Genomic DNA, 24,200 nt, shown 5'->3' on the forward strand with positions numbered 1-24,200 from the left:
GCCTTAATAATGCAAATAATTCATAACTGCTATAGAGTATAGTTGATGTAAAGCTAAATTTTAATATTACAATTAAATTAATTTGCACGAATCCAATAACTTTAATGGTTAAAGAATAATTGTTATTTCTAGAAAACTCAGGTTTGAAAATCAACGACCGTAAGATATTTGAATATTTATTGTCAAATTATTGAGAATTTTTAAAACAAATATTATTACTTGTAATTACTTTAAATTAATAAAGAAATTATAATTTAATGATATTTTTAATATAAAAATATCCCAAACCTTTTGATATAATGTTTTAAGGTATTTGCACGTGAAATGGTATGCAAGTTTTTTTTTTATATATACAAGTTTTTATTTTTATATTTGGTTAGACTTCATGATACGGGTGGAGAGAACCGGCTAGTGGCTTGATATAAAAAATAAGTGCCTATATTTTATTTTAAAAAATATTTTGATACCTAAAGAATTTTTCGTTATGCATAACATTTTCTCAGTTATACTTTTAAGTGTCCACAACTATATTTTTAATTTTTTAATAATAAAAATATTATTTTTTAATGAAAAATGAAAACTAAAAAAAACTTAACCCCAAACTTTTAATGAAATTATATAAAAAAAATTAAAATAACTCATTTTAACCAGTTACCATTGTGGAACGGAGGAGCATCGACGAGCGACGGCGAAGATGGGTTTTGAGTGGAATTGGACAGTGGTTCAAATGGTGGTGACGAGGTGGCATATGGACGTCTAGATCGACCGGAATCGACAAAAAATAATGACGGTAGCTTAAAAACCGATGAACATTCAAACGCTTCTCCACGGTAAATGGTGTCAGTTTACGACGAAAGGCCAACGAGATTTTGATCAGGAGTCAACGCCAGTCCTAACGACGGTGGCGGTGACAGTCACGACCGACCGATTGACCAACGACCATGGAAGGGAAAAGGGACAAAGGAGGAAGAAAAGGTTGGAGTAGAGGGCTTGCCACACTGGATGTGTTTTTTTAATAAAAATATATATTTTAAAATTTTTAAAATAAATTTTCAAAATCACCAGAGCTTGTAACTATCTTTACAATCCAAACACCTTATAGTGCTCCGAAATTTTAACGAAAAATTCTTTAGACACTAAATCGTTTTTCGAGAAAATCCACACATTTTTATATTTTTATATTAAGCCTTTTATAAACAGGGGGCAGTTCTTCAAGAATTAGATAAGGAAAACTATTAACAACACCAGGAAGACCCATCTTTCAATCATTAACACTAGGAAAAGAAATAATATGGTTTTCCTCTTCATTTGTTTGTTTAGAATAGAAGCTCTCTCCACTAATCAAATTAAAAGCCACAACCACCATTGATTTCCCTCCAATGCCATGATGTGTTTTTCAGCATCTGAAATCCACTTCCCAGTGGCCAAATCCCCATCAGAAGAGGCTTCTGCACATGGAAACACATACATATGTCAGATTCACGATCGACACGATACAACGCGAATTCGACGGAGAATCTTCTACTGGCATATTCAACGCGGATCGGAAGACGGATTGCCGACAATATTGGGATATTGATATCATTCGTTAATACAAACTCTGTTCAACCAAAGCCGAATCCTTCGCTAGCTTCGTGGATAGCAAGCAACATGCGTTCCTGAAGCTGTTCCTTAGAGGAATACTCGGGGAGATCTAGCTGATTAAAGCTGGAGATGTGAATCAAAATGAAAGTAGATGTTAGGAACAAACAAATAAATTATAAGGAATTCAATATGGCAGCGATAAAGAATGTATCCATCACCATGTATGTGCAGAAGGCAGCCGCTCAGGAGCTCCAAAAGCCTTGTGAATCTGAAATTTCTGTGGACCAGAGATACCCTGCAATGCCTTAAAACCCTCCAATGGAACCTGTACAGACACCCAAGACAATTCATATGGATGCCGAAAAAAAGAGAACCGAAACGGTTCAATATAAAACCAATTAAATCACCTTTGATGTCCCGGTGACAAACTGAAGCAACCTTGCCATGTCCTCTTTGCTAAAAGCTTTAACAACTTCCCAAAACCATTGAATAACAGGAGATGCAGCTGTGTAACCAGTATACTCTGTGTTGGCCTTTAGATCATCCACTGCAAAATGACGATATGGTCAGATGCTAAAACAACCACATGTTAACTCATCAAGTATAAAAGGATAGGCTGGTAAGCTTACAATCGATTTCAGGAAGTCCACTGATTAGTAACTCGAGCTCTTTATCATTAAAAATTGAAATAAGTTCGCATGGCACCAATTCATTAAATCCCTCAAGGAATGAATTGATTTGAGGACGGATAGCATTCGTCAAGATATGATCAGCAACAAGGTCTACATACTCGTGTTTTGTTTCTTCAGTAACTCTGATATTTCTTCCTCCCGGTTTAAGCTCATAATCAGTAACCTTTTTCAAGCAAAACATAAAAATTAAGAATATAATTGAATGAAAAATCTGGGTAAAGCAACCTTTCATTCGATCTTTGCATACCTCTGTTTTTTCATAAAGTATGTGCTTTTCTTCATCAGCATCCATGCTGAAAGTCAGGTCAGGAATGTCGCTCACATCATTCTGAAACAAATTAAAAAATAGGCCATTAAGAATGAGATATTAGTACTTCAAATGGATTCATTGGCTCCAACTACATGAGAGTTCAATAGGTCATACAAAATAACCAGGCATGAAATTGATTAATTAAACCAACCTCCAGCATCCACTTCAGATTCTTGTAATAATCAGGATCAACTGCCTCTATATCATGGTAAGTCACCTTTACACCAAGAATGTGCTTATAGAAGGATCGGGTAAAATAAACATCCAAAAGTTGACCATCAAATAGTGCCTTGGCAACCTGCACATCACACACAAGATAAAATAAGAAAACAAACTACTGCAGATCGCCATAAACACCAACATCAGAACCTAACAATCCAGTGACTTACCACGCGGCCAACGAATTTGAAGTAAGAAAGATGCTCAGTCTGGTAAACGGAATTAGGATTTGGCTGGAAAGTTGCATTGCTCCCCACAGTAGTAAAAAGTAATGCTCCTTTGTCAAAAATCACCCTTGACAGTAATTGATACCATTCTCTCGTCAGTCCACCAGCATCAATGCCCTCTTCCCCTTGAAACTGCACATTCAAACGACCCTTCAAATCCTGAGTAGGACGCATTCGTAACTGATTGTAAGAGTCCTCCAAAACATATGCCCGTCGCACACTTATCCGCAGTGGACCAGCAAGGTGCTGTTCATGCTGTTGTCTTATTCTTGAACGGAAATATGCTCTCTTGTTATCAAAGTCGATCAATCTTGAGGCTTTCAGCAGCATAGACAGTGGTTTTTCCAACAAGTTAGGATTTTGCCTAACAAAAGCATTTAGAAGTCTGCGATGCTTCTCAGCAAACCTTGCAAATGTGACAGAACCATCAAGCTTCTTCTGAGAATCCCCACTGCCCTTGGAGGGTATGGAAGCAGAACATTCAGCAGAGTCTTTTACTTCTTGCGCAGTCACATTTACATGATCTTGCTGCATGATAGAGAGATTGGCATGTAGCTTTTCACACATAACAAAGAAAGCCTCGATGAAAGGAAGGAGTCTCTGAGTCCCAGGGGGGAGTGGCGATGAAGAGGATGTTCCCTGAACATGTTCCCCAACATTCAAATTAGATACAGTTGGACAGAGTGAGCTCTGAGCCAGCTGTGCCTCAGTCATGCCAATGCAATTACTCAATTCTTCCCATAAGGGCTCTAATGATACATTTAATTTCCACATGGTAGCTTGCTCTTCCTGTTCACCATCACCACCCTCTGGCGTGTCACCGACACCAGTTGAAGTGAGCGAGCTAAGCACTTGCAACACACGTAGAATAGCAGCTCCTGCCATGGAACCTGCACTCAGACCCAGCATCTGTGTATTCCTCAATGTTACAAGTTCATTGAAAGCCGAACGACTCAAACCATGTGCTAATTCTGAAAGCTCTGTGGTAAAGAACTTGCGATGTGTCACAGTAACTGATGCCAATTTCTTCAGCACCTCACCAGCTAACATATAAACTTTATCTGACAGTCTGAACATAAAAAAGATTTGTCAGGAACATGGGATTTAAAAAAAAGAGCATGAAAATAAAATCCTAACTAGCATAAATAACTTCAACATATCCCGAGATACGAATCAGGAATAATACCCCTCACGACCAAGAATACTGCACAAATTGGACAAATCAGGTTCCGGTAGCTTCAAGAAAATACTATAAAAATCCACAATTTTATTGCCATTGGATCCAGAGGTTTCAGCATTGGTCTGCTTCTCTTGATTAGACTCTGGTTCTGTCGAAGAAAGGTCCTTATCAACATCACCAGAAGCTTCATTGCTAAGCTGTTTCTGGGAATTTGAATTGTCAATGGCCACATGAGAGACTGTCCGGCTTTCTAATTTTGATGCTGCTGTATAGACAACAACTTGAAGCAAGCCCACAACCTACACCATTACAAACCATATTAAAATAAATAGAACATAAAGGGTTATATCATCATCCAGTAGGAGTAAAAGAGCCATGCTAACCTATAATAAAATGTTTAGAAGGGCAATAAATTAGAAGAGTACTACCTGCTCAAGATGGGCAATGCTGAGCAAAAACAACGGCCGGTTCAAGAGCTTAAGAAATAATATTAAAGGAATATCCCCCTGAGAGTTCCACAAGGGTTTTGATGCATCTCCATGCACAATTTTCTCCTTGCCTTTATCTTTCTTGGTTTTTGAGGTTTTCGGGCTCAAAGGCTCAGATAGAATTGAAGAATCATAGTGGAATAACATATTCGCAACGGCAGAATGATTTGTAGCCAGATATGTCAAAATCTCAAGAACGCGACGTAGTACAAGACGTGGAAGACCTATTGCAACATGCAAAATCAAAGGTAAGATAAGGGAAACAAATGCAGAATGGTATAGTTATATCAGCTGAAACCATTACCATCGAACAACTGTGACCGACCATAAACAACATTTGAACGGCAACCATAAAGCCTTTGGGAATTAATTGTTGACAAACCATTGCTTGAGCCTTCAACTTCAGATCTAATCATATCAAGCAGCAGCTTTACCAATGTGGCCCTAGTAACACTATGAGCACAAAGATTTAACATAAGTCTCTGCAGAAGGCCTTTCCCAAGGGGCTACAAAAAGATAAAAACAAAAACAAGCGTGTTAGAAATACAAGCTTCGGAACTTCCATGAATTATTTGGAGAAACATTACATTATAACAACAGCATAACCAGCCACAGACAAAATATATAAAGCATTACAAGAATTATATTGATGTTAAAGTTGTCAATCTCCATCCACCTTGGCAGATGGATCAGATTCAGTAAGCCAGGTTGCACACTGAAATAGAAATACCTGTGCTAGCCGTAGAAGGCGAATTAATGCTTTCAAAGAATTGGAGTTGAGAAGAGGCTCTCCTTCAATTTCCTTCACTTTTAAGCTATCAGAAATGGTAGAGCCAGGCCTTCTGCCTAAAGTAATTCCAACACCCCTGTCCATCACTGTTTGCCTATCCAAACCCAAACCATTCCTCCGATTACTTAGCCTATGGCTACCTCCAAACAAACTACGTGCCTGGTAGTGACTCATTGCTCTATCCCTGAGCATTTGTGCTTCGGCAAGTAAAGGAGAAGGTAATGCTGACAAAACTGCTTCTGAAGAAGTCAAAAGCACCTGGAATGGGTAAAAAGGTTATTATTGTTCAGTTACTAACAAGAAAAAAGTTTACATTACAAACCTCTTCACGAAGATCAGCAGGGAAGGTGGCAATAATAGAAGCATTATCCATGTCCACAGGTTGACCCTCAGCTTGCTGTGCAACTCTCTGTGCTCTTTGCTGTGCTAAGACTTCTGCCTGAATATCTGGTGGAAGAGCAGCTAAGAACTCCGGGTCAATATTATCCGCTGAAGGTGGTACATAAGTTGGAGGTTGAACCGATTGGGCTTGTTGTGAAGCCAAAACTTCTGCCCGTAGGTCTTCAGGTAATGCCTCCAAGAAGGTAGGATCAATGTCATTAGAACCAGGAGCCTCAATATTAACACTCACTTGATCAGCCTGATTAGCATCCTGAGACTCCAGCATGCCTGGCTCCTCTGCCCCAATTTCCGGAGAAACTTGTTCTTCAGTTTGGTTCCCTTCAGCATCAGTAGTATTCATGTCAACATCAAAACGCTCATGAAGCAAAGACCGATTAACATCCCCTGAGTTGGGCATCTCCAAACCAGAATCTGTCAAACTACAATTACCTGCTTGACCATCTTCCCCTGACAATACATCATCGCCCATGGCCTGCAGTGAGAGGTTTCCAGGCATGGCAGAGTCCCCCTCAGGCAAGTTAACCATTTCAGAAATTTGCTCTACTTGATCAGCAATTCCGCCATTGCCGTCTCCAATTTCCATGTTATCCTGCTCATCTGGTGCATTGTTCAAAGAAAACATTTGAGTTAATATACCTTCATGTCTTTGAATAGATTCGGCCATATCACCAGCAAAAGACAGAGAATTGGGCTGCCCATGGCATGTAATACTTTCACCTGTTGGATTAAGTTCATGTGAAATTCCATGGTTATTTTCCAGCTGCTGATGTTCACTCTGCTCACTACTGGCATTGTCTCCCTCTACCACAGCCTTTCCATCATTGGATGGAGGAGCATCTGATGGTTGCGACTCCTGGATTCCAGAATTTTTTGACTGGCTTTCTGCTAAATTGTTGGCTGGAGTTGTACTGCGCAAATGAGATATAAATTGTTCCTCTACAGCCTGTGCAATTGCTGCGGCTTGAGCACTTGCTTGCGGCTGACCATCATCAGTCCACCGTCCATCACCAGGCCCCCTCCTCCCTTGCAGATGCAGTGAGTCCATGCCTACAGAATAATCAGTCAAAGGCGGGGGTGCTGCACTAACCAATCGATCACCAAATAGACTATTCGGTGCATGATCAAATGGCAGACCAGGAGCATCAAACATGTAGAACTGAGTAACATCAAAACTCCCAGATGAAAGAGCTTCCAAATCCCTGGATGAATTCCCAGCAGACGACCACATCGAACTTAAGTCCCCCGACTGGGACGGTCTTAGCAGAAGAGGATGTTGAAAGCCATTTACTTCTGTAACAGAACGATCAAAGGATGGCCTACCATTAGATCGCCTGCGCTCAAAACCTACAGGCCTACGGAGACCAAAGAGATCGTCCACATTCACACCTTCAAAATGTTCAGCAGCCACATCAATCAAACCACGAGCAGCTCCAGGCTGACCAAGTACATGCAGATGATCTAACCCATCAAGGGCTTCCCTCCACCTTACCTCTATAACACGGTGACCATCAAAGTCATCATCTTCCTCATCAATCATGTCATCGTTATAGTCATCTCCCAAACCAGTATCGTCATGGTCCTCCACATCAGTATCAGCAAGGGACATCATTCCAGCACCATCTTCAGCAATATCCTCATCATCATCCTCATCATCTCCCTCGTCATCATCATCATCATCCCCATCATCTGCCATGTCATCATCTTCATCACCCATATCATCATCCACCCTATTCTCCACTCTGAATGTCACCTCAATTTGGTCAGTATTGTGCAACACACCTTCCATTTCTTCACGCATGAAATCCATCCCAAGTTCAACAGGCCTGTTGCTAGCTACAGGCTCCATTTCAACTCTCATATCTTGGTCAATAGGATCATCCGGGTTAACATTGTGATTTTCAATTTGTGAAGTTGCTTGATGTGGCTGCTGTTCAGTCACCTCCGCATCTACCACTGCTTGTTGACCATCCCCATTCTGATTGTGCTCTATCTCATCAGCAGCAGATACAGTTACCTGATCAGTATGTCTTTTATTTGAAGACTTTTTCTTATTGAAACCTTCTAACTTGAAAACCTGTTCATTTGCATTAGCAGCCCTTGTCAGGCTTTCCAAAGCCTTAAGCATCAGATTTACAGTTTTGGGTGCATCAGAATGATCCAAGTCAATCGCTTCAAGAATATTGGTTAGACACTGAATCACTCCTCCTTCAATCATGCTTTTTGCTGTATCAGGTGAGCAGCCAGTGCCAGGTAAGTTGGTTGATGATGAATTCTTTGACAAAATTGAATATGTCAAATCAGCAAAAGCAAAAACCCTTTTGTCAGGCACCAATGAGCTATTCATTGAATTCCTCTCTATATTCGAGAGAGAAGACAATGCTTTCACAAGTTCATTAATCACTCTTTTACGACCTTCGCTAGAACGACCACAGAGAACCACCAGAAACCAAGAAGCTTTTTCAGACAACTTGTCCCTCCATTCATCAAGTCCAGATGATTTATCAACAGATAATGGTAGCAACCTATGCAAAATATGATGAACAATGCCAGGGCCGCCAGATGCATCTGATTGAATGGAAACATGGAGTTGACCCATTTCTGAATCCCTTTTCAATATGACTCCTACCGCATGTACATACATTAAAAGAATATCACTCAACAATTTAAGAACGAAAGTCACCTTAGCAAGCCCAGCAGATATTTCAGTTTCAGACTCCATTTTCCTAGTTTCTTCAACCTTTGACTTACCCTTCACTTTGCGTGCAGGTTCATCAATCTCCATTGACATTAAGCTAGTTGCACCATCCTCCTGGCCTTTTGCAGAAGGATATTTCAGAACTATTTCAAGAAGCTGATCAATCACTTGAGCAAGATTTGCTGGAATCTTTTTGTGGCCTTTGGTACACCTACCTGTTCCATCATTTACTTTACTCTCAGGGATTCGCACAGATTCATTTGAAGCTAACCCAACTTCAGCACCAGAAGCTTTCAACTTGTCCCTGTCTTTCTCCTTTTCCTTCAATAGAACTATAAAGGGCCTACCCCCTAATGAATCCAATTGACAAACTGCAGTAGCAGCTTTCATAAAAACTTCAGGATCTCTGCAGATAACAGGTGCCATAGATGTTAAAAATGTTCGAGGTGAAACCCGGCCGGCATGCCTGCTTCCACTCAAAGTCTGTTTAATCTCCAATTCCATTGCAGTTTGCAGAGTCTGAGGATCTTCAAGGAGATGTCTGATAATTGCAGATGCAACAGTATCATAACCAGGGAAAAAACAAGTTCTTGGAAGACTAAAAAGAGCAGCTAAGCCTCCATTTTCAAGAAATTGCAAAGCCAGAACATGTGTTTTTGTCAAACGAGCACATAACTGAAGAACTGCCTGCATGACCATTACTGGAACGTGCTGTCTGATTAGGTCACATGCAAGAAGAAGCAACTTCTGACTCTCTTCCATGGACAAGTAACCAGTAGATTTACCCAATATCTTCTCAAATGAAGTGATCGATTCTTTCTCATTAGCATCTGAAGCTGATTTTTTCTCTGTATTTAATTCTGGAATTGCCAAAGAAGCATGCTCCCCAGATGAGTCAGGCTGAGATGCCATCTGCGTACCGTCCACCGTATCAGAAAATATTTTTGGACGAGACTGCAACATGTTATCCAAGATCAACAGTAAAGCACTGATACATTTTGGTGCCGTAATATCGTTCCCCAAGTCATTTCTACTCTTGAAATTCATCAATATATCGATAGCAACAGGTACTATGCCATTCTGGCCAGCAATTTCACGTGTATTTCCATCCTCAGAAAGAAGCAGTGCTACAATATGAGATATCATACATAATGCAGTGGAATTCTTAGAAAAATCCAATGGACAGAGCCTCAGCTGCTGAATAAGAAATGATAAAACTTTTGGACGGTCTTCTCCTTTGTTACGATTGCAAAGTGTAACAAGCAAGTCTGTCAAAGAAAATGCAATGTTATTACTACTATGGAATAACTTCACAGATGCATTGAGGATATCATCAATTGAAGGTGCTGCAGGCTGCCCTTCTTCTGTCATGGCATCCATTGGCTTATCAACACTGTCAACTTTGGATGTCTCTGATGAATTTCCAAGTGATAAAACAAGTGCTCGAGCTAGTTCATCGTCCTCTTGCACAGGATCATCAGCATGACTAATCAGCCATTCCATGGCCATTTCAACGCTATTTGTTTCAACTCGTTGCAGGGCTTCCGCTGCTCTAGCCCTTGAAAACCCCATCTCAACAATGGTAGCAATGGTTCCTTCATCAGGTGGCGGGGGCAAGAAACGTTGATTTGTACTTCCTGCAACACTGGTGCGATTTCGTTTCACATCACCAACACCCGAGTATACATGCATAACAATAGAAACGACAGAAGCCACAAAACCAGGACTACAATTAGGAAACAAAGGATGATTCCAAATAGGTAGAATCACATCCAGCACCTGACACTGCAGTATATGGACGAAACTTTCTGGGTCCCTAGGAACAGGGAAGAGTCCGATTGACAAACCAGCAGCAACTGGCTGAACAAGCAGCTGAGTCTGAGATGCAGAATTCCCATACAATAATAATGAAGGGTTAACAAAATATTCGAGCACACGGCAGTAGCATTGTAATGTATCAAGCAGCCATGTACCATGGGACAATTTACTTGTTTCACTTGCTTTTTCATGCTCAATTCCAGGTGTAGAGATAGAGTAGGGTAACGTCCACAATAACTGACTAGTAGCTTCAAAAGTGGTAAGTAGCTCCTTAAAGGTTCCATGGACATAAAAATTATTAACCATTCCTGCGTAACATGTACGCCGCCTGCTGTCAAATGTCAGTGCTCCCATATCATCAACAACTTTCCCAAGGTATCGACACTTGACTGACAGTGATGTATCAAGTCCTGAAGAAGAAGAATGCCCCGAGAAACCCAGTGCCTCAAGAAATAGTTTAGCCAGCGCCATACCAAGAATCTTTGAAGCTGAATTTAATGAACCAGCATCAGCTCTACGACGGTAAGGTGAGGTAAACCCCTTAACAATAGCTGTGAAGAAGGACCGTAATGTGAAGGCAAGCTTGTTGAGAATTTCTATCACTTGAAGGCCAGGACTTTTTGTTTTCAAATCCTGGACAGGTGATGTTTCCGGCAAACTATGAGAAGTTTCAGAATCAATATTAAGAGCATTTAGGTGTCGACCATTCCTTCCACCCCTTAAACGTGTCAAACCATGTCGACTACGACGATGCAAACTTTCATTAGAACGAACAAGTGAAAGATACTCTCGTTCAGCACTACCCAGAAACTGAGAACCACTCCTAATAGAAACTGGGTTCATGTATCGCACGGCTGGGATACTAGCATCATCATCACTTTCTCTTCCAGCAGCAGCATTTGATGGACCGATATCAGTACTTTCTTGATCAGCTTTCCGCTTCTCATCAGCCATGACATCATTAGACAAAGAAACTTGCCATATTATTTCCCTGTATGCCCTCCCAAGATCTTTCAATACATCAGCATCTACAGTGCTCAACTCAGAGACAACACTAGTAGTGCCCTTCAAAAGAAAATTGCAAAGAGACAATATGCCTTCAAGACTAGAAAGAGATCTCAAAATCTTAGTCCGAGTTTCAGTTTCAACGGTGGCTAGCTGAGTTCCTCCAATAGAAGTAAGCAGTTCATTTGTTGACTTCAGCTGTTCTCTTAGGAATGAACAAACTGCCCGAGCCAGAGACACAGAATGCTGAGGTGAAAAGTTCTTGAAGGCAACAGAAATAATCTGTCCAACCGATGCCGAAAGAGGCAATAAAGGCAAGGTAAACAACTGCAGGACAGCATCAATCCCTTTCTTTTCAACAAACAAACGGCATGTATCAGAATTCTGAAGAATAGTTTCAAGAAGACGGCCCACATTGCTTATACAATCAGGAAGAAACAATTCAATATTCATTGAAGAAGCATCCGAAGATGGCTCCGACATCTGCTCTGAACTCTCAATCCTTGAAGATTCCCCATCATCTGGCTGAATCAGATTCCTCTCTTCCGCATCAGTTTCCATGGGAACAGGGGCGGAAGATTCAGCAGCAAAAGAAGAAGTGTCAGCCCCAGATCCTATTCTCATTACGACATTCAAGATCTCAATCACCATATCCACTCCAGGTGCACGCAATGAAGAAGCATGGCGCATAAGTTCATCCAAACCACTTGACAAAGAAGCAGGAGTATCTCCGGTAAGAGATCGCAAATATGTTCTAGAAGTAAAAATCTTGACAAAACACCTCAAAGCATTGCGATCTTTCACAGCCACAAGACCATTAGTATTAAGACAGAACGCGTCCAAGCACTGAGGTATGCATGTTATGGCTTCTGCAGAACAGAGCACACCATCCATTATCTCATCTAGGAAGGCAGATGGAATACCAGCAGCATCTAAGACAGGAAAGCAGGTAGGATCCTTGTGAATGAGATCACTCATGACAGTTGCTGCAAGTGCAAAAACTCCCCCACCAAAATCTTTTGCTCGCCTAAATATGATACACAAGCATTGTGGCAACAAGCTCTCCTCGGATCCATAAACACGTGCAGTGTTTCCAGGGGCATATGTTCCAAGAGATACAGCACGTAATAAAGCTTTCATGAGTAGACGTCGATGATAGGAAACTAATGCTACAGAATACAAAGGTTGCGTATTGTCAAGCTCAGTTGACGCGGCTGCAACTACTTGCGAACTCGTCCCACTACAATCAGGGTCTTCAACTGGTTGCTTTGGACTGTTTTCCACATAAGACACTTCATGTTTTAAGCGAGAGATTGTATTATCTAAACCTCCCAAGTCTCTGAACAATGCAGCCGCAGGATTACTGTAATCCATAAAGGCTTCCAGAATATTGACTGCTGTAGTAACCAAATGCAGATGCTGAGGATCGGTATCTTTCAGCAGAGGTAGAAGGGTAGGGATAAACCCTGCTTCGCGCATGGCCGAGCAACCTGATGACGATGAAACCAATGCAGTGACAAGAGAGAGCAGAGCCTCAGCAAACACAACAGACCATTTTGACGAATTGCTAATAACAGAATCAATGGCTTTCTGCATGAGGCTGGACAAAATGCCACGGTGTCCACCAGATGTGACAGCTGTTAATACTGTCGGTTGGCGGGATCGGTCTATACAAAGAGCAACCAAAGAAAGCAGACATAAAATTCGAATTTTCTCAGAAACTGCATCTTCGTAACTCAGTAAAGTAACCAACTCATTGACAAACTCAGGCTCATTATTGAAGAAAGACACAAGGTCATCAGTATCACTGCTTGCCTGAACAAGAACAATGAAGGCATACAAGCGAATACGTGTATACTGGTGCCGAGATGTTAAAGAGCCAAAAGCCCTCGCAAATCGCAATCTTGTCAACAAAGAAAATCTTAAATTGGTTGGTACCTTATATTCACCAACTAAATTATTCAAGAGTTCCAAATCAGTCTCTGGATAAGTGCTGATGTTAGGTAAATGAATAATTTGTAAACCTTGAGTAAACTGTTCTGAGGAAGAGAACTCATTTGATGCATAGAACTCAAAATGGAGAGTACACCCAAGATCATAAGCAACCATATCGCATCCACTATGAACAGCACATGCAATCAATCCTAGGCCCTCCTCTTTTCCCCCCCAACCTTGTGCAAGAGCAAATAACTTGGAATTCAGAGATGCATCTCTAACAGAGTACTTTCCAATTGTTTTCTTCAAGAAAGCAGCTAAAGTTTGCAAGCAAGCCTCAACAACATCAGCATCAGTTGATGCAAGCAAGGATGAAAGATGCTGTTGCAAACAACAAGGTACCAAAAAATAGAAAATTAAGGTCAGATGAGAGGAAAAACAGAAAATAATTGCCATATTAATAGCTTCAAAGTAGTTAATATGTCCAAGCCCTGACTTGGAAAGAAATGCAAAACAGATACAGAGATTGCAAAGCATACAGATTTACTAATATTTTTTTCTTAAAGGATAAGAAACTAGAAAATGCAAGAGCATAGGACTTATAAGACTAAAAGAATACCTCATAAGAGCTATAAAAATGCTTATTTGTGCAGTTTTCCAAGACTATTCTTATAACACGAAGAATTTGAAGAACTGCTTCCCTGGGGAAAGGAGGATCAGATCCTAAAAAATTATCCTCAACCTGCAAATCTTTCCTTGGTTTTATATGCTTCTCAAAAAATGTGTCAAAATGGTTAAAAAGCTCAACCCAATGATGAAAATCTCCCTGCACCATTAACAACAAAGTTAATTAACTGCATTTCAGATACTGCAGCATTTAATAAAATAATGGTTAAACAGGCACCTTATCGAACTCCCAAACAAAATCTTTTAGAGGTTCCTCTATATTCTCCAGCGGCACAGAAGTGACACTATTGATGAAGGATCTGATTTTGGGAGGCTGATACAAATCAAAACAGAAAACAGTTACTTTAGCTCTAGGCATCAAAATAATCCTGGATATTCATGTCCTACCAATATAAGAATGCAGAACTCTAAAATCAGAAGATGCTGAAAAGAGAGAAAAAAGACAAGAAAAAAGACTACATACCCAATACTGAACAGCCTCAAAGCTACTAACTGCTTTCTAGAAGGGAAGAAATAAGCATAACATAAAAGGAACCAAAATTTGCTTCTATACCTCTCTATACATATAATCTCAAGCCTCCTCGTAGTCCAGTAAGAATATTTTGCTCACCTTTCAACAATCAATCTCTAAGCCAAATAGCTATTACTTACACTCTCAAAATGTCAACAAAAACCATTGCAGATCATGGTAATATAGAAATCAGCTAAATTTAGCAATCTCCAACTAGGGCTATAAATGAGACGAGACAGATTGCAAACTATTCGAGATCGACTCGATCAAGGCTCGATAAATACTCAGATCGAATGGACTTGACTCGAGTTCTTAATGAGCCAAAACGAGCTACTCGATATTCGACTCGAAAAGCTCGTGAGCAGCTCGAAAATATATATTAAGATTTTGTTTTTTTTAAATAAATTATTAATAATATTAATATTTATGTATTGATTTTTTTTTTAAAAATACAGTAAGATTTCATGTATTTAAGATTCATGTTCGAGTTTGAGTTTGAGGCTTCAATCAAGTTAAGTTTAAGAATTTTTTTTTCATTTCGAGCCTTTTCGAGCTGCTCACAAGCTTCAGTTCAGGATTTCGAGTTCGAGTCAAGCTTGAAAATTAGAAGCTCGAGAGTTTTCGAGTCGATTCGAGCTCCATTTCAGAGTTTTCGAGTCGAGTCGAATCGAGCTCAACAATACTCGAGCTCGACTGCGCTCGTTTACACCCCTATCTCCAACATAACCTATGCTTAACCCAGGACTTACAGGTACCTCCTTGTTTATTATTATTATTATTATTATTATTATTATTATTATTATTATTATTATTATTGGTAAATAACAGGTAGAAATATGTTGCAAGTTGCAACAACTGCAAAAAACTTGTTCTCTCCACGTTAATAAAAAGACACTAAATTCAGAATTCAAGAGAAAACGCCTGAACAGGTTGCCAATAAAAGGTCAATTTTAGGCTGACTTAGTTATTTATTTGATACCATAATTCTATTTGGGTTTTTAGGGCTAAAATTTACTTCAAACCCCCCAAAAATTGTTAAAGGCTCTATCAATCAGAATTCAAAGTAAATATCTAAGTTGATCTCACTTCCTATCACTTCTTGGCCAATAAATCAAGTATCATTTATCAATGCCTAAATTACAAGGTATGAAAGGAAGTTAGAAAACGCTCACAGTATTCAAATATATATTTAAAAAAACATAAATCAGAAATATATATTAACAATTTCACCACAAGGAGAGTAATGAAATATTGAACTTTGCCATTAGCCACGAATTTCAACCAATCAAGAACTTCAAATATATACAAATTAAAATCGTTGCTCCTGATCAATAAAAAGATAAAATTCCAACCTTCGCATAATTTTAACAGTTTAGAAAACACAAAATATTCGAAAACAAATAATCCATACCAAAAGCAAAAAAACATAATAAAAATAATTGTACACGGAAAGTGAACAATCATGTACATACCACTTCTGAATACCTCCTTCGCTTGAGCTTCATGTTGAGAAAGAAAAGAGCATTTCAGGAAATGAAGATTCTGAGAATCGATCAACTCTCAAAGCGACCGAGAATTGATCGAAGAAGTCTTAAAACGTTAGAAATTAAATTAGAAAAGTTAGGGCTTTTTATCTAATTATCACTGTTAGAATATGAGGATAAAATAAGGATCATAATATTAGGAGGAAAGTGGGATTAATAATAAGAAGTGAATTTGGGGGGAAGTAAGAATTTTTCGATCGCAAATTAGGGTTTCTGATGAGATCAGAGAGAGAGAGAGAGGAAAGAGAGAAGTGGAGAAGAAATGTATGAACTAGAGAAGCTATTGCAAGAAGAGTTTATTGCATATTAATTTATAGTCAAAAATAAAAACATATTAATTATTTAACAAATATAAATAATATGAAAATTATAAGATATTATTGTCTGAAAAATAATATGAAAATTACGTACTTTATATAAAATAGTAATTCCACAATGTCGTAACAAATAAAAATTAATATATAAATCAAACGATTTTAATGATTAGAATAATATTTATCATTTTTTTAAGTTTTACGTTCGAACACAATATCTATTCGGGATGAACGTAAGATTTTATTATAGGAGATTAAATTCTAAAATTTTAAGAATTGATGAATTTATAAAATTGTAGAGAGCGAAATCAGGTTTTCAATAGAAAATACATAAAAAAAATTAATATATGATAATTTCAAATTTTCAATATTAATTACCCTCATTCATCCTTTCTCGATCTATCTTTTACATCTGTAATTGTGTATATGTATTCACTATCAAATAGTTGAAAATCTTTTAAATAAATATTATTCTATAATCACCTTATATTAATATAAAAATTAATTATTATATTAGGTTAAATAAAGTTTTATGCTACAATTTTATTAGAATATTACATGTTAATCTAAAAAAAACTAATGTAATATAGTAAATAAATATGAATCTGGCCAAATAATTAATAAAAATTTATCCAAAAACGTAATTTAATTATAGATATGACTAGAGATAGATTGAGGGACATAGAGGGTACAATTCGGTTCTATTCTTCTTAAAGCTTTTTAAGTTTACATCTATTGATGAAGTTATGTTAATGTCCAATAGGCCTTGAACTCCGTTAAAATTTGTATATATTCGATAAATTTTAATTTAATAATATTTTAATTTATGTAAAAAAAATATTCAAATTAAAAATACAATAATTTATTAAATATTTAATCGAGAAGGGGTTAAAACTAAAGAAATATGATCATGTGTTCTCAAATTTTCTAGTCTAATAATAATTTAGCATTGTCTTCTGAATTCTAAGTTTAAATGACTAATATGCCGTTGTATTTTTCTTAAAAAATCTAATATTTTTATCCTTGTTGATACTCAATCCTGGCTCTGTCCCCATTTGAACCTATTAAATTTTAATATAATTTTTCAGTTTCGTACCTCCTGACATAAAATTATGTGTTCATCCTGATTAAGAGAATTAAATTATAAATGAAATTTTAGAAGTTTATGTAGTTGTCATTTACCCAAAAAAAAATCAACTTTTAACTTCATTTTCTAAATTAGTCAGAAAAGAATAAGTTGATCCATGACTTAATTATTTAATGGATATTTTTGAATACTTTGAATTATATTTTATAAAAAATAATATAAAATTATCATTTTTGAAGGATCTAACTATGTTTATTTAGTTAATTAGTTGAAGATTTTTCTTAACATGGTTAATTAGTGTGAGATTATGAAAATGCTAATTGGAATTTTTTGATTGGAATGCAATCTAAAAACAGGAAGAAAAAGAATGAAATGTTGCCTTTTTTTACAATAAAACTGAAATATTCCATATATATGTATTTATATGGGTGAGTAAAACTCGACTCGACTCGAAAAATTAATTTTTTTAATTTTGAGTTATTCGAGTCAACTCAAATTATAAATTCGGTTTTTGAATTCAAGTCGAGTTGAGATGTTGAATTTTTGAGTTACTCGAAAAACTGAAAATTTGACTAAGTTTGACGGTTTTATGATTTAGTCCTGATTTCATTATTTCTTCAATTCCTCCTTCATTTTAAGTCTATTTTTTTTACCAAATTTGAGTCACATGCTCCTAAACCATAGTAGAATACATGTGTAGTTTCAATCCCCTCTTTTTGTTAACAAATTTTTTATTTTTCAATTTTTCATAATCACGTTATTTCTTCAATTCGTCATTATATTTTAAGTCTGTTTTTACCAAATTTGAGCCACATGCTCCTAAACTATAGTGGAATATATTTGTACTTTCAATTCCTCTTATTGATAACAATTTTTTTTATTTTTTAATTTAGTCCTTCAATTTTTCATAATCCCCTTATTCCTTAAATTTGTGGTTTATTTTAAGTCATTTTTTTTTACCAATTTTGAACCACATGCTCATATACCACAATAGAATATCTATGTAACTTCAATTGTTATTTTTTCACTAAAGATGTATTCTCTTTTTTATTTAATCCCTCAACTTTACATTTTACTCAATTTAGTCTTTTGACAACAATTGTTTGTAAATTCTTTCTTCACGTCAATTCCTTAACTCATTTATACTCTCATCAATATTTTACCCTTAAAATACTTTATTTAAAATAGATTGGAACAAATCATTCTCATAATACTATAAATGATTATAATAAAATTAGTATAGAAATCGACTTGAATAACTAGATTTGAATTTCTTAAACTTGATTCAACTCAAAACAATTTCAAGTTAAGTTCGAGTTGTAAAATACAACTCGTCAACTCCAATAACTCGAAATTTTTTTATTCGACTCGACTCGATCGAATGCTCACCTCTAATATTGAGTACGAATTTCCCAATTTATTATTATTAGGTGAAACAATGTGCTATTAGTTTCACCAAAGAAGCAAAGAACAACAGTCATGTCATGTGCTCCTTTAGAAATTTTAATGCAGTAAATTTTAAAGTTTTGGAAAATTTTAATTCTTAAATTACACTATTAATCATCAATTTATTATAGTTTTTATTTTGATCATTAATCTATTTTTCTAACTAACTTTAATATTCTTTTTCATCTTTTGATCATCTAATTTGAGAGGAAAATGAGATTGATGATGATAACAAGAGAGAAAATGATATAAAAATAAAATTTTAAAAAATCCACATAAATATCGTTGTTGATTTTTTAATGATAAGTAATTAAAATTATATAAAAACATAACATTAGTGACATTTTTTCAAAAAGTAATAATAGATCGATGACTTCCGATATAATTTACCCTTTAGAAAGATACACAGTGAAAAGTTATGCACATATTTAATAGAATTTTCTTAATCTTGATTTGAGTCGTTTTTTCACTATTATATTTAAAAATATATATTTTAATCAAATAATTAAATTATTATTTTCAACCTATTTAACCTTAAAAAATTAAAGCAAAAATTATTCTTTTCTTCAATTCAAACTTGAATCTTGGCTGAGTGTATAATGATCATGTCTCATAGGCATGCATGCATGACGTATGAATCAAAATCTCTAGTGATATTTATTGACCACCAGAAAGTACTACATTTAACCCCGAGAAAGTTCCATGGTAAAAAGGGGAGGGTAATTTAATGTATTGTAATTTACGGCTCTTCGGATTATGAGTTAGTCTCATGTCCTAGGTTCGAATCGTGTTGGTTAGGAATCCTGGAAAAAAGCGGGGGACAGAGTGATGGGTTCTTTGAGCCCCTCCGAAGGTTGCTTTGTAGGGTCGGATTCTTTAATCTGACCTTGGGAGGTCCTACGTTATCAAAAAAAAAAAAGTTACTATTATTCTAGAATGGTAAAATGTTAATTTGCCTCCCAAAATTGTTTTCATTTATCACTTTAATACGTAAATAAATTATTTTATCACTTTAGCATTTGAAACTGCCAATTGTTATCGCCATTTTTCCAAAGTCGGTCAAGATGATGTGGGCCAACAATACAACGATATTATATTTATAAAATCAAATAAAACAAATTATAATTCGAATTGGTAGAGCCCAAGGTTCTTAACCTTGGGGTCATGGGATCGAGTTCCACGGAGAGCATTTCATAATTCGGAGGTCTCCTACGAAAGCTGCTCTCAACCTGGTATTGGGGGCAGCCTACTATCTTACCTCCCCCTTACCCCATTACATATGGGAATAAGGGTCAGCTAATTTTTTTTTAAAATAAAACAACAATTAAGTAGTTCTAAACTATTCAATACTATAATTTAAAACCATCTAATTTAAAAATATGCAAGCTAGTATATAAAGTATAATTTATAAAGTATTATTCTTTTATACTACAAATTATACTTAATAATATTATATTTTATCAGTATTAAGTTTTATATTTCAAAACCATATTCAGAACATTTAAATACTTATATTATACATACCACTATTAATAGAGTAACAAACATGATGTCCTTATTGTTTCGGGTGGCGGATCTGACTTTCCTTTACTGAAATGATGTTGATACGCTCCTATTTTCGCTTCTCGATTGTACCTACGTGTGAAACACTCACACGTTAAGTTTTCAGTTAATGAGGCAACCAAGTATCGTAAACAAAACATTTAACATATTAAAACAGTTTGTATCATAAAAAATAATGGTAAAACATAAATTAAACTATTAAAAAAATTGCATGTAAAACATATAAAAGAGAATCAAGTAACTATTAATAACTTTGTTAGCTTCTAGTTCATATAATTTGTACTTTTCTTATTTAAACCATATAAACTCATATTAGCTCGTACTTTTTATTATTTAAAACATAGTCCAATGAATTTAATCGAGAATATCAAGTGCGTGAGTCTCGTCGAGTGTGAACGCTATAGTGAACTTAAAAACACCTCGTAGATATATTTGCTCTCGAAAGAACTTCATAGGATTGCACCATATGTGTCATATAAACATATGTCATATATTTAGTTACTCCACCTCATGATATGACATTTATACCTCATACTCTCAATATATACACAATGTGTTTTATTTCAAATCAGATAATTAATTGCATATAAAAACATTCATATAATCAAATATAAATTAATTCTTATATAAATTAATTCTCATTTGCAAATCATATACTCATTTTCAAATCAGATACTATGAAATAAAATACTGTATAAAATAATCAGGGTAATTCATACCCAAAGATCATATAGAAACCATTTAATAAAGAGAAAATAACCTCAGTGATCGAAAATACCTTATAATATACGATTTTAATCAACTTTTTTTGGATTTGCGAAAATAACCAACAAATTCGCAACGCGAACTCCAATTTCGCAACCCAGTTTCTAAATTCGCAACACGAATTTGTAAATCGCAACACATAAGTCAAATTCGCAACGCGATAGTCAAATTTGCAAAGCGCGTTTATTTTCGCAAAACTGTTTACCTATATCGGTAATTAACGTTGCGAATTTGTAAATCGCGTTGCGATAGTACTGTTTACCTATATCGGTAATTAGCGTTGCGAATTTAAAAATCTCGTTGCGAATTTGTAAATCGCGTTGTGATAATACTGTTTACCTATATCGGTAATTAGCGTTGCGAATTTGAAAATCTCGTTGCGAATTTGTAAATCGCGTTGCGATAGTACTGTTTACCTATATCGGTAATTAGCGTTGCGAGTTTGAAAATCTCGTTGCGAAATTGTAAATCGCGTTGTGATAGTACTGTTTACCTATATCGGTAATTAGCGTTGCGAATTTGAAAATCTCGTTGCGAATTTGTAAATCGCGTTGCGATAGTACTGTGTACCTATGTCGGTAATTAGCGTTGCGAATTTGAAAATCACGTTGCGAAATTACTGTTTACCTACATCGGTAATCAGTGTTGCGAATTTGGAAAACCACGTTGCGATTTTGAAACCTGTGTTGCGAAATTGGAGTTCGCGTTACGAATTTGTTGGTCATTTTCGCAAATCTAAAAAAAGTTGGTTAAAATCGTATATTATAAGACATTTTCGGTCACTAAATTTATTTTCTCTTTAATAAATCAGTGAAAATATTTCATAAATTAATTCAAATCATTTTTATTCGAAAATATTCGAAGTTGACTAATCACAAATCGTCATCAAATCATATATATATATATATAAATAAATAAGTTGCACTCACTTGGTGGGTCACTAACATTACTATTATGATCAGGTTCACTTTTATATTATGTCCTCGTATTTGGTTCACTTTGACTTTGATTATGACCCGAACTTCACAATCATCAATTTTCGACATAATTTTTTTTAATATATATATCAGTACCCGTACTAATACAATGAATTCTATTCCGAATTAAAATTCTAAAAATACGATCCATGAACGTTCTATACCAATTTCTATCACGAAACCGAAAATCAACCTTATCTCAATCAAATTTCACTTTCTAGTCCTTCAATAAATCACTTATCGCAATAATTTCCTTAACTTTATATCATTTTAATAACTAACTTTCTCGATACTTACAAATTGGTCCTCGCCCTTTTATAGCCTTCCAATCAACCCAATTCAATATTCCATCTTTCACACAATACTTCTCAATCAGGACATTAATATTTCACCTTTGCAATTTCACCACTAAACTTTCCAAAACTTTCGAATAGACCCCCTAAACTTACACAACTTTTCATTTTATTCCAAAAGCAATATTCCATCCTTTAAACCAAAATTTCCAACATGGTACACAAAATTTCCAACGATTTGCGCATAACCCTTCAATTTTCTAAAAATTTTGAAATGGCCCTTAAAATTTTATAAATTTCCAAATCAATCCTAAATTCAATATTTCATCACACTAATAATAAATTTCAATATAGAACCAAAATTTTCCCATGTACATAGATTCTTCTAATTTCCCTAATTTATGAAATGATCCTCTAAATTTATCCAAACTTCAATTTAGTCAAGAACATAATTTCAAGCACACAAGATCACTCTTACAATCAATCTAAGCCCTTAGGAAATTTTTGAGAAATTTTCCCATTATTTTCCCCTAGGCTGAATACTTCTAAGTTTTTGCATAATGGTCTCTAATTTGTTTCAAACTCAATTTCAACACCTACACATCAATTTCATCCTTTCCAATCCATTTCCATATCAAATACAGTTCAAATGATTTTATTCAATTCTCGTGCTTGATTTCAACTCCATAACACTTCTAACATCAAAACCAACCACAATTCATAAAAATTACACTTCCCCTTCAACTACATCTCACCGATTCAAGCATGAAACGTGAAGATTTTTACACCAAATGAAAGAGAATCTTGTGTAGAATATTTTCCCTATACTTCAGCCAAATCCTTTTATCTCCATTTTAATATCATTAAATAAATATAAAAATCTCATTTACTAATTTTCATTTTTACCCTTCTAATTTTCTTAAAATTTAATTTAGTCACCAAAATTCACTATTCCACTTTAACATTCAAATTCCACCGATCCACATCAAATTATACTGATTAAAAATATCAATATAATATTTCTAACCTCAAATACTGATTAAAAATATCAGTATAATATTTTTAACCTCAAACTACATTCCTTCAAATTTTTGTAAACTTCTGATTCGATCGGTTATCATAATATTTTATCAAATTTTATCGCTTAATAACTCCTTACACAAATTCTGGATTGAAACCTAAATTCCATAGAGAATCAAGGATGAAATATTTATTTATGGAATAAAAATTCTTTTTGAGAAAACTACCACTTTGGTCCTTGAATTTTCCCCAAATTTCTACTTTGGCCACCAAAATTTTGAAATATACATTTTGGTCACTTGCTGAAATTTTGGTGTATTACAAATAACGCAGGCGGAATTAGTGAAATAAGAAACCTTCAAAATAAATTTTGGGATCTATGAAATTTACCACAATGATTTGGAACTATCACGTGGGCATGACGAATTCCAATAAAATATATAATATATGTTTTTATTGGTATTTGCTATGCCCACGTGACGAGTTTCAATAAAATATATGCCACAAATCCCAAAATAAATTTTCACAACAATATATTTTAAATATTTTTGATGCCATCATTATTGTGCTAATTTTTTCAAATAAGTGTGTCATGTGGTGTTTTCTTATTGTATCATATGTCACTTATCATATCACAACATATTCAGG

The 24,200-nt window shown here is 35.6% G+C and overlaps 1 protein-coding gene across 4 annotated transcripts; it reads right to left on the reverse strand.

The window, feature by feature from the left end:
• Positions 1-1,243: 1,243 nt before the first annotated feature.
• LOC120126555 (E3 ubiquitin-protein ligase UPL1-like) lies at positions 1,244-16,358 on the reverse strand. 4 transcript variants are annotated; one of them, XM_039144717.1, is made up of 17 exons: positions 16,016-16,358; positions 14,250-14,345; positions 13,965-14,171; positions 6,610-13,729; positions 5,813-6,489; positions 5,431-5,748; positions 5,005-5,206; positions 4,641-4,924; positions 4,219-4,511; positions 2,976-4,101; positions 2,738-2,884; positions 2,524-2,604; positions 2,214-2,439; positions 1,992-2,131; positions 1,803-1,909; positions 1,530-1,707; positions 1,244-1,448 (listed from the first exon to the last, which is right to left on the reverse strand). In XM_039144717.1, the coding sequence occupies exons 1-16, from the start codon at positions 16,046-16,048 to the stop codon at positions 1,605-1,607; spliced, it is 11,160 nt and encodes a 3,719-aa protein (XP_039000648.1). In that variant the 5' UTR covers positions 16,049-16,358; the 3' UTR covers positions 1,244-1,448; positions 1,530-1,604. The 4 variants fall into 4 exon arrangements, with proteins under 4 accessions (XP_039000648.1, XP_039000647.1, XP_039000646.1 ...); XM_039144716.1 differs by having other exon boundaries at positions 5,813-6,210; positions 6,322-13,729; XM_039144715.1 differs by having other exon boundaries at positions 5,813-13,726.
• Between the last annotated feature and the right edge of the window lie 7,842 nt (positions 16,359-24,200).

The sequence above is a fragment of the Hibiscus syriacus genome, unplaced genomic scaffold, assembly GCF_006381635.1.
Source record: "Hibiscus syriacus cultivar Baekdansim isolate YM2019G1 unplaced genomic scaffold, ASM638163v2 tig00110458_pilon, whole genome shotgun sequence".
NCBI classification, from domain to species: domain Eukaryota; kingdom Viridiplantae; phylum Streptophyta; class Magnoliopsida; order Malvales; family Malvaceae; genus Hibiscus; species Hibiscus syriacus.

Bases quoted from the DNA above. Each gene is read 5' to 3' on its own strand.
- LOC120126555 (XM_039144714.1), bottom strand. From the start codon at position 16,048: ATGAAGCTCAAGCGAAGGAGGTATTCAGAAGTG. The intron at 4,102-4,218 runs GTATTATTCCTG...TTTTATGTTCAG, and splicing joins AGTATTCTTGGTCGTGAGGG to ACTGTCAGATAAAGTTTATA. The intron at 2,440-2,523 runs GTATGCAAAGAT...TGCTTGAAAAAG, and splicing joins TACTTTATGAAAAAACAGAG to GTTACTGATTATGAGCTTAA.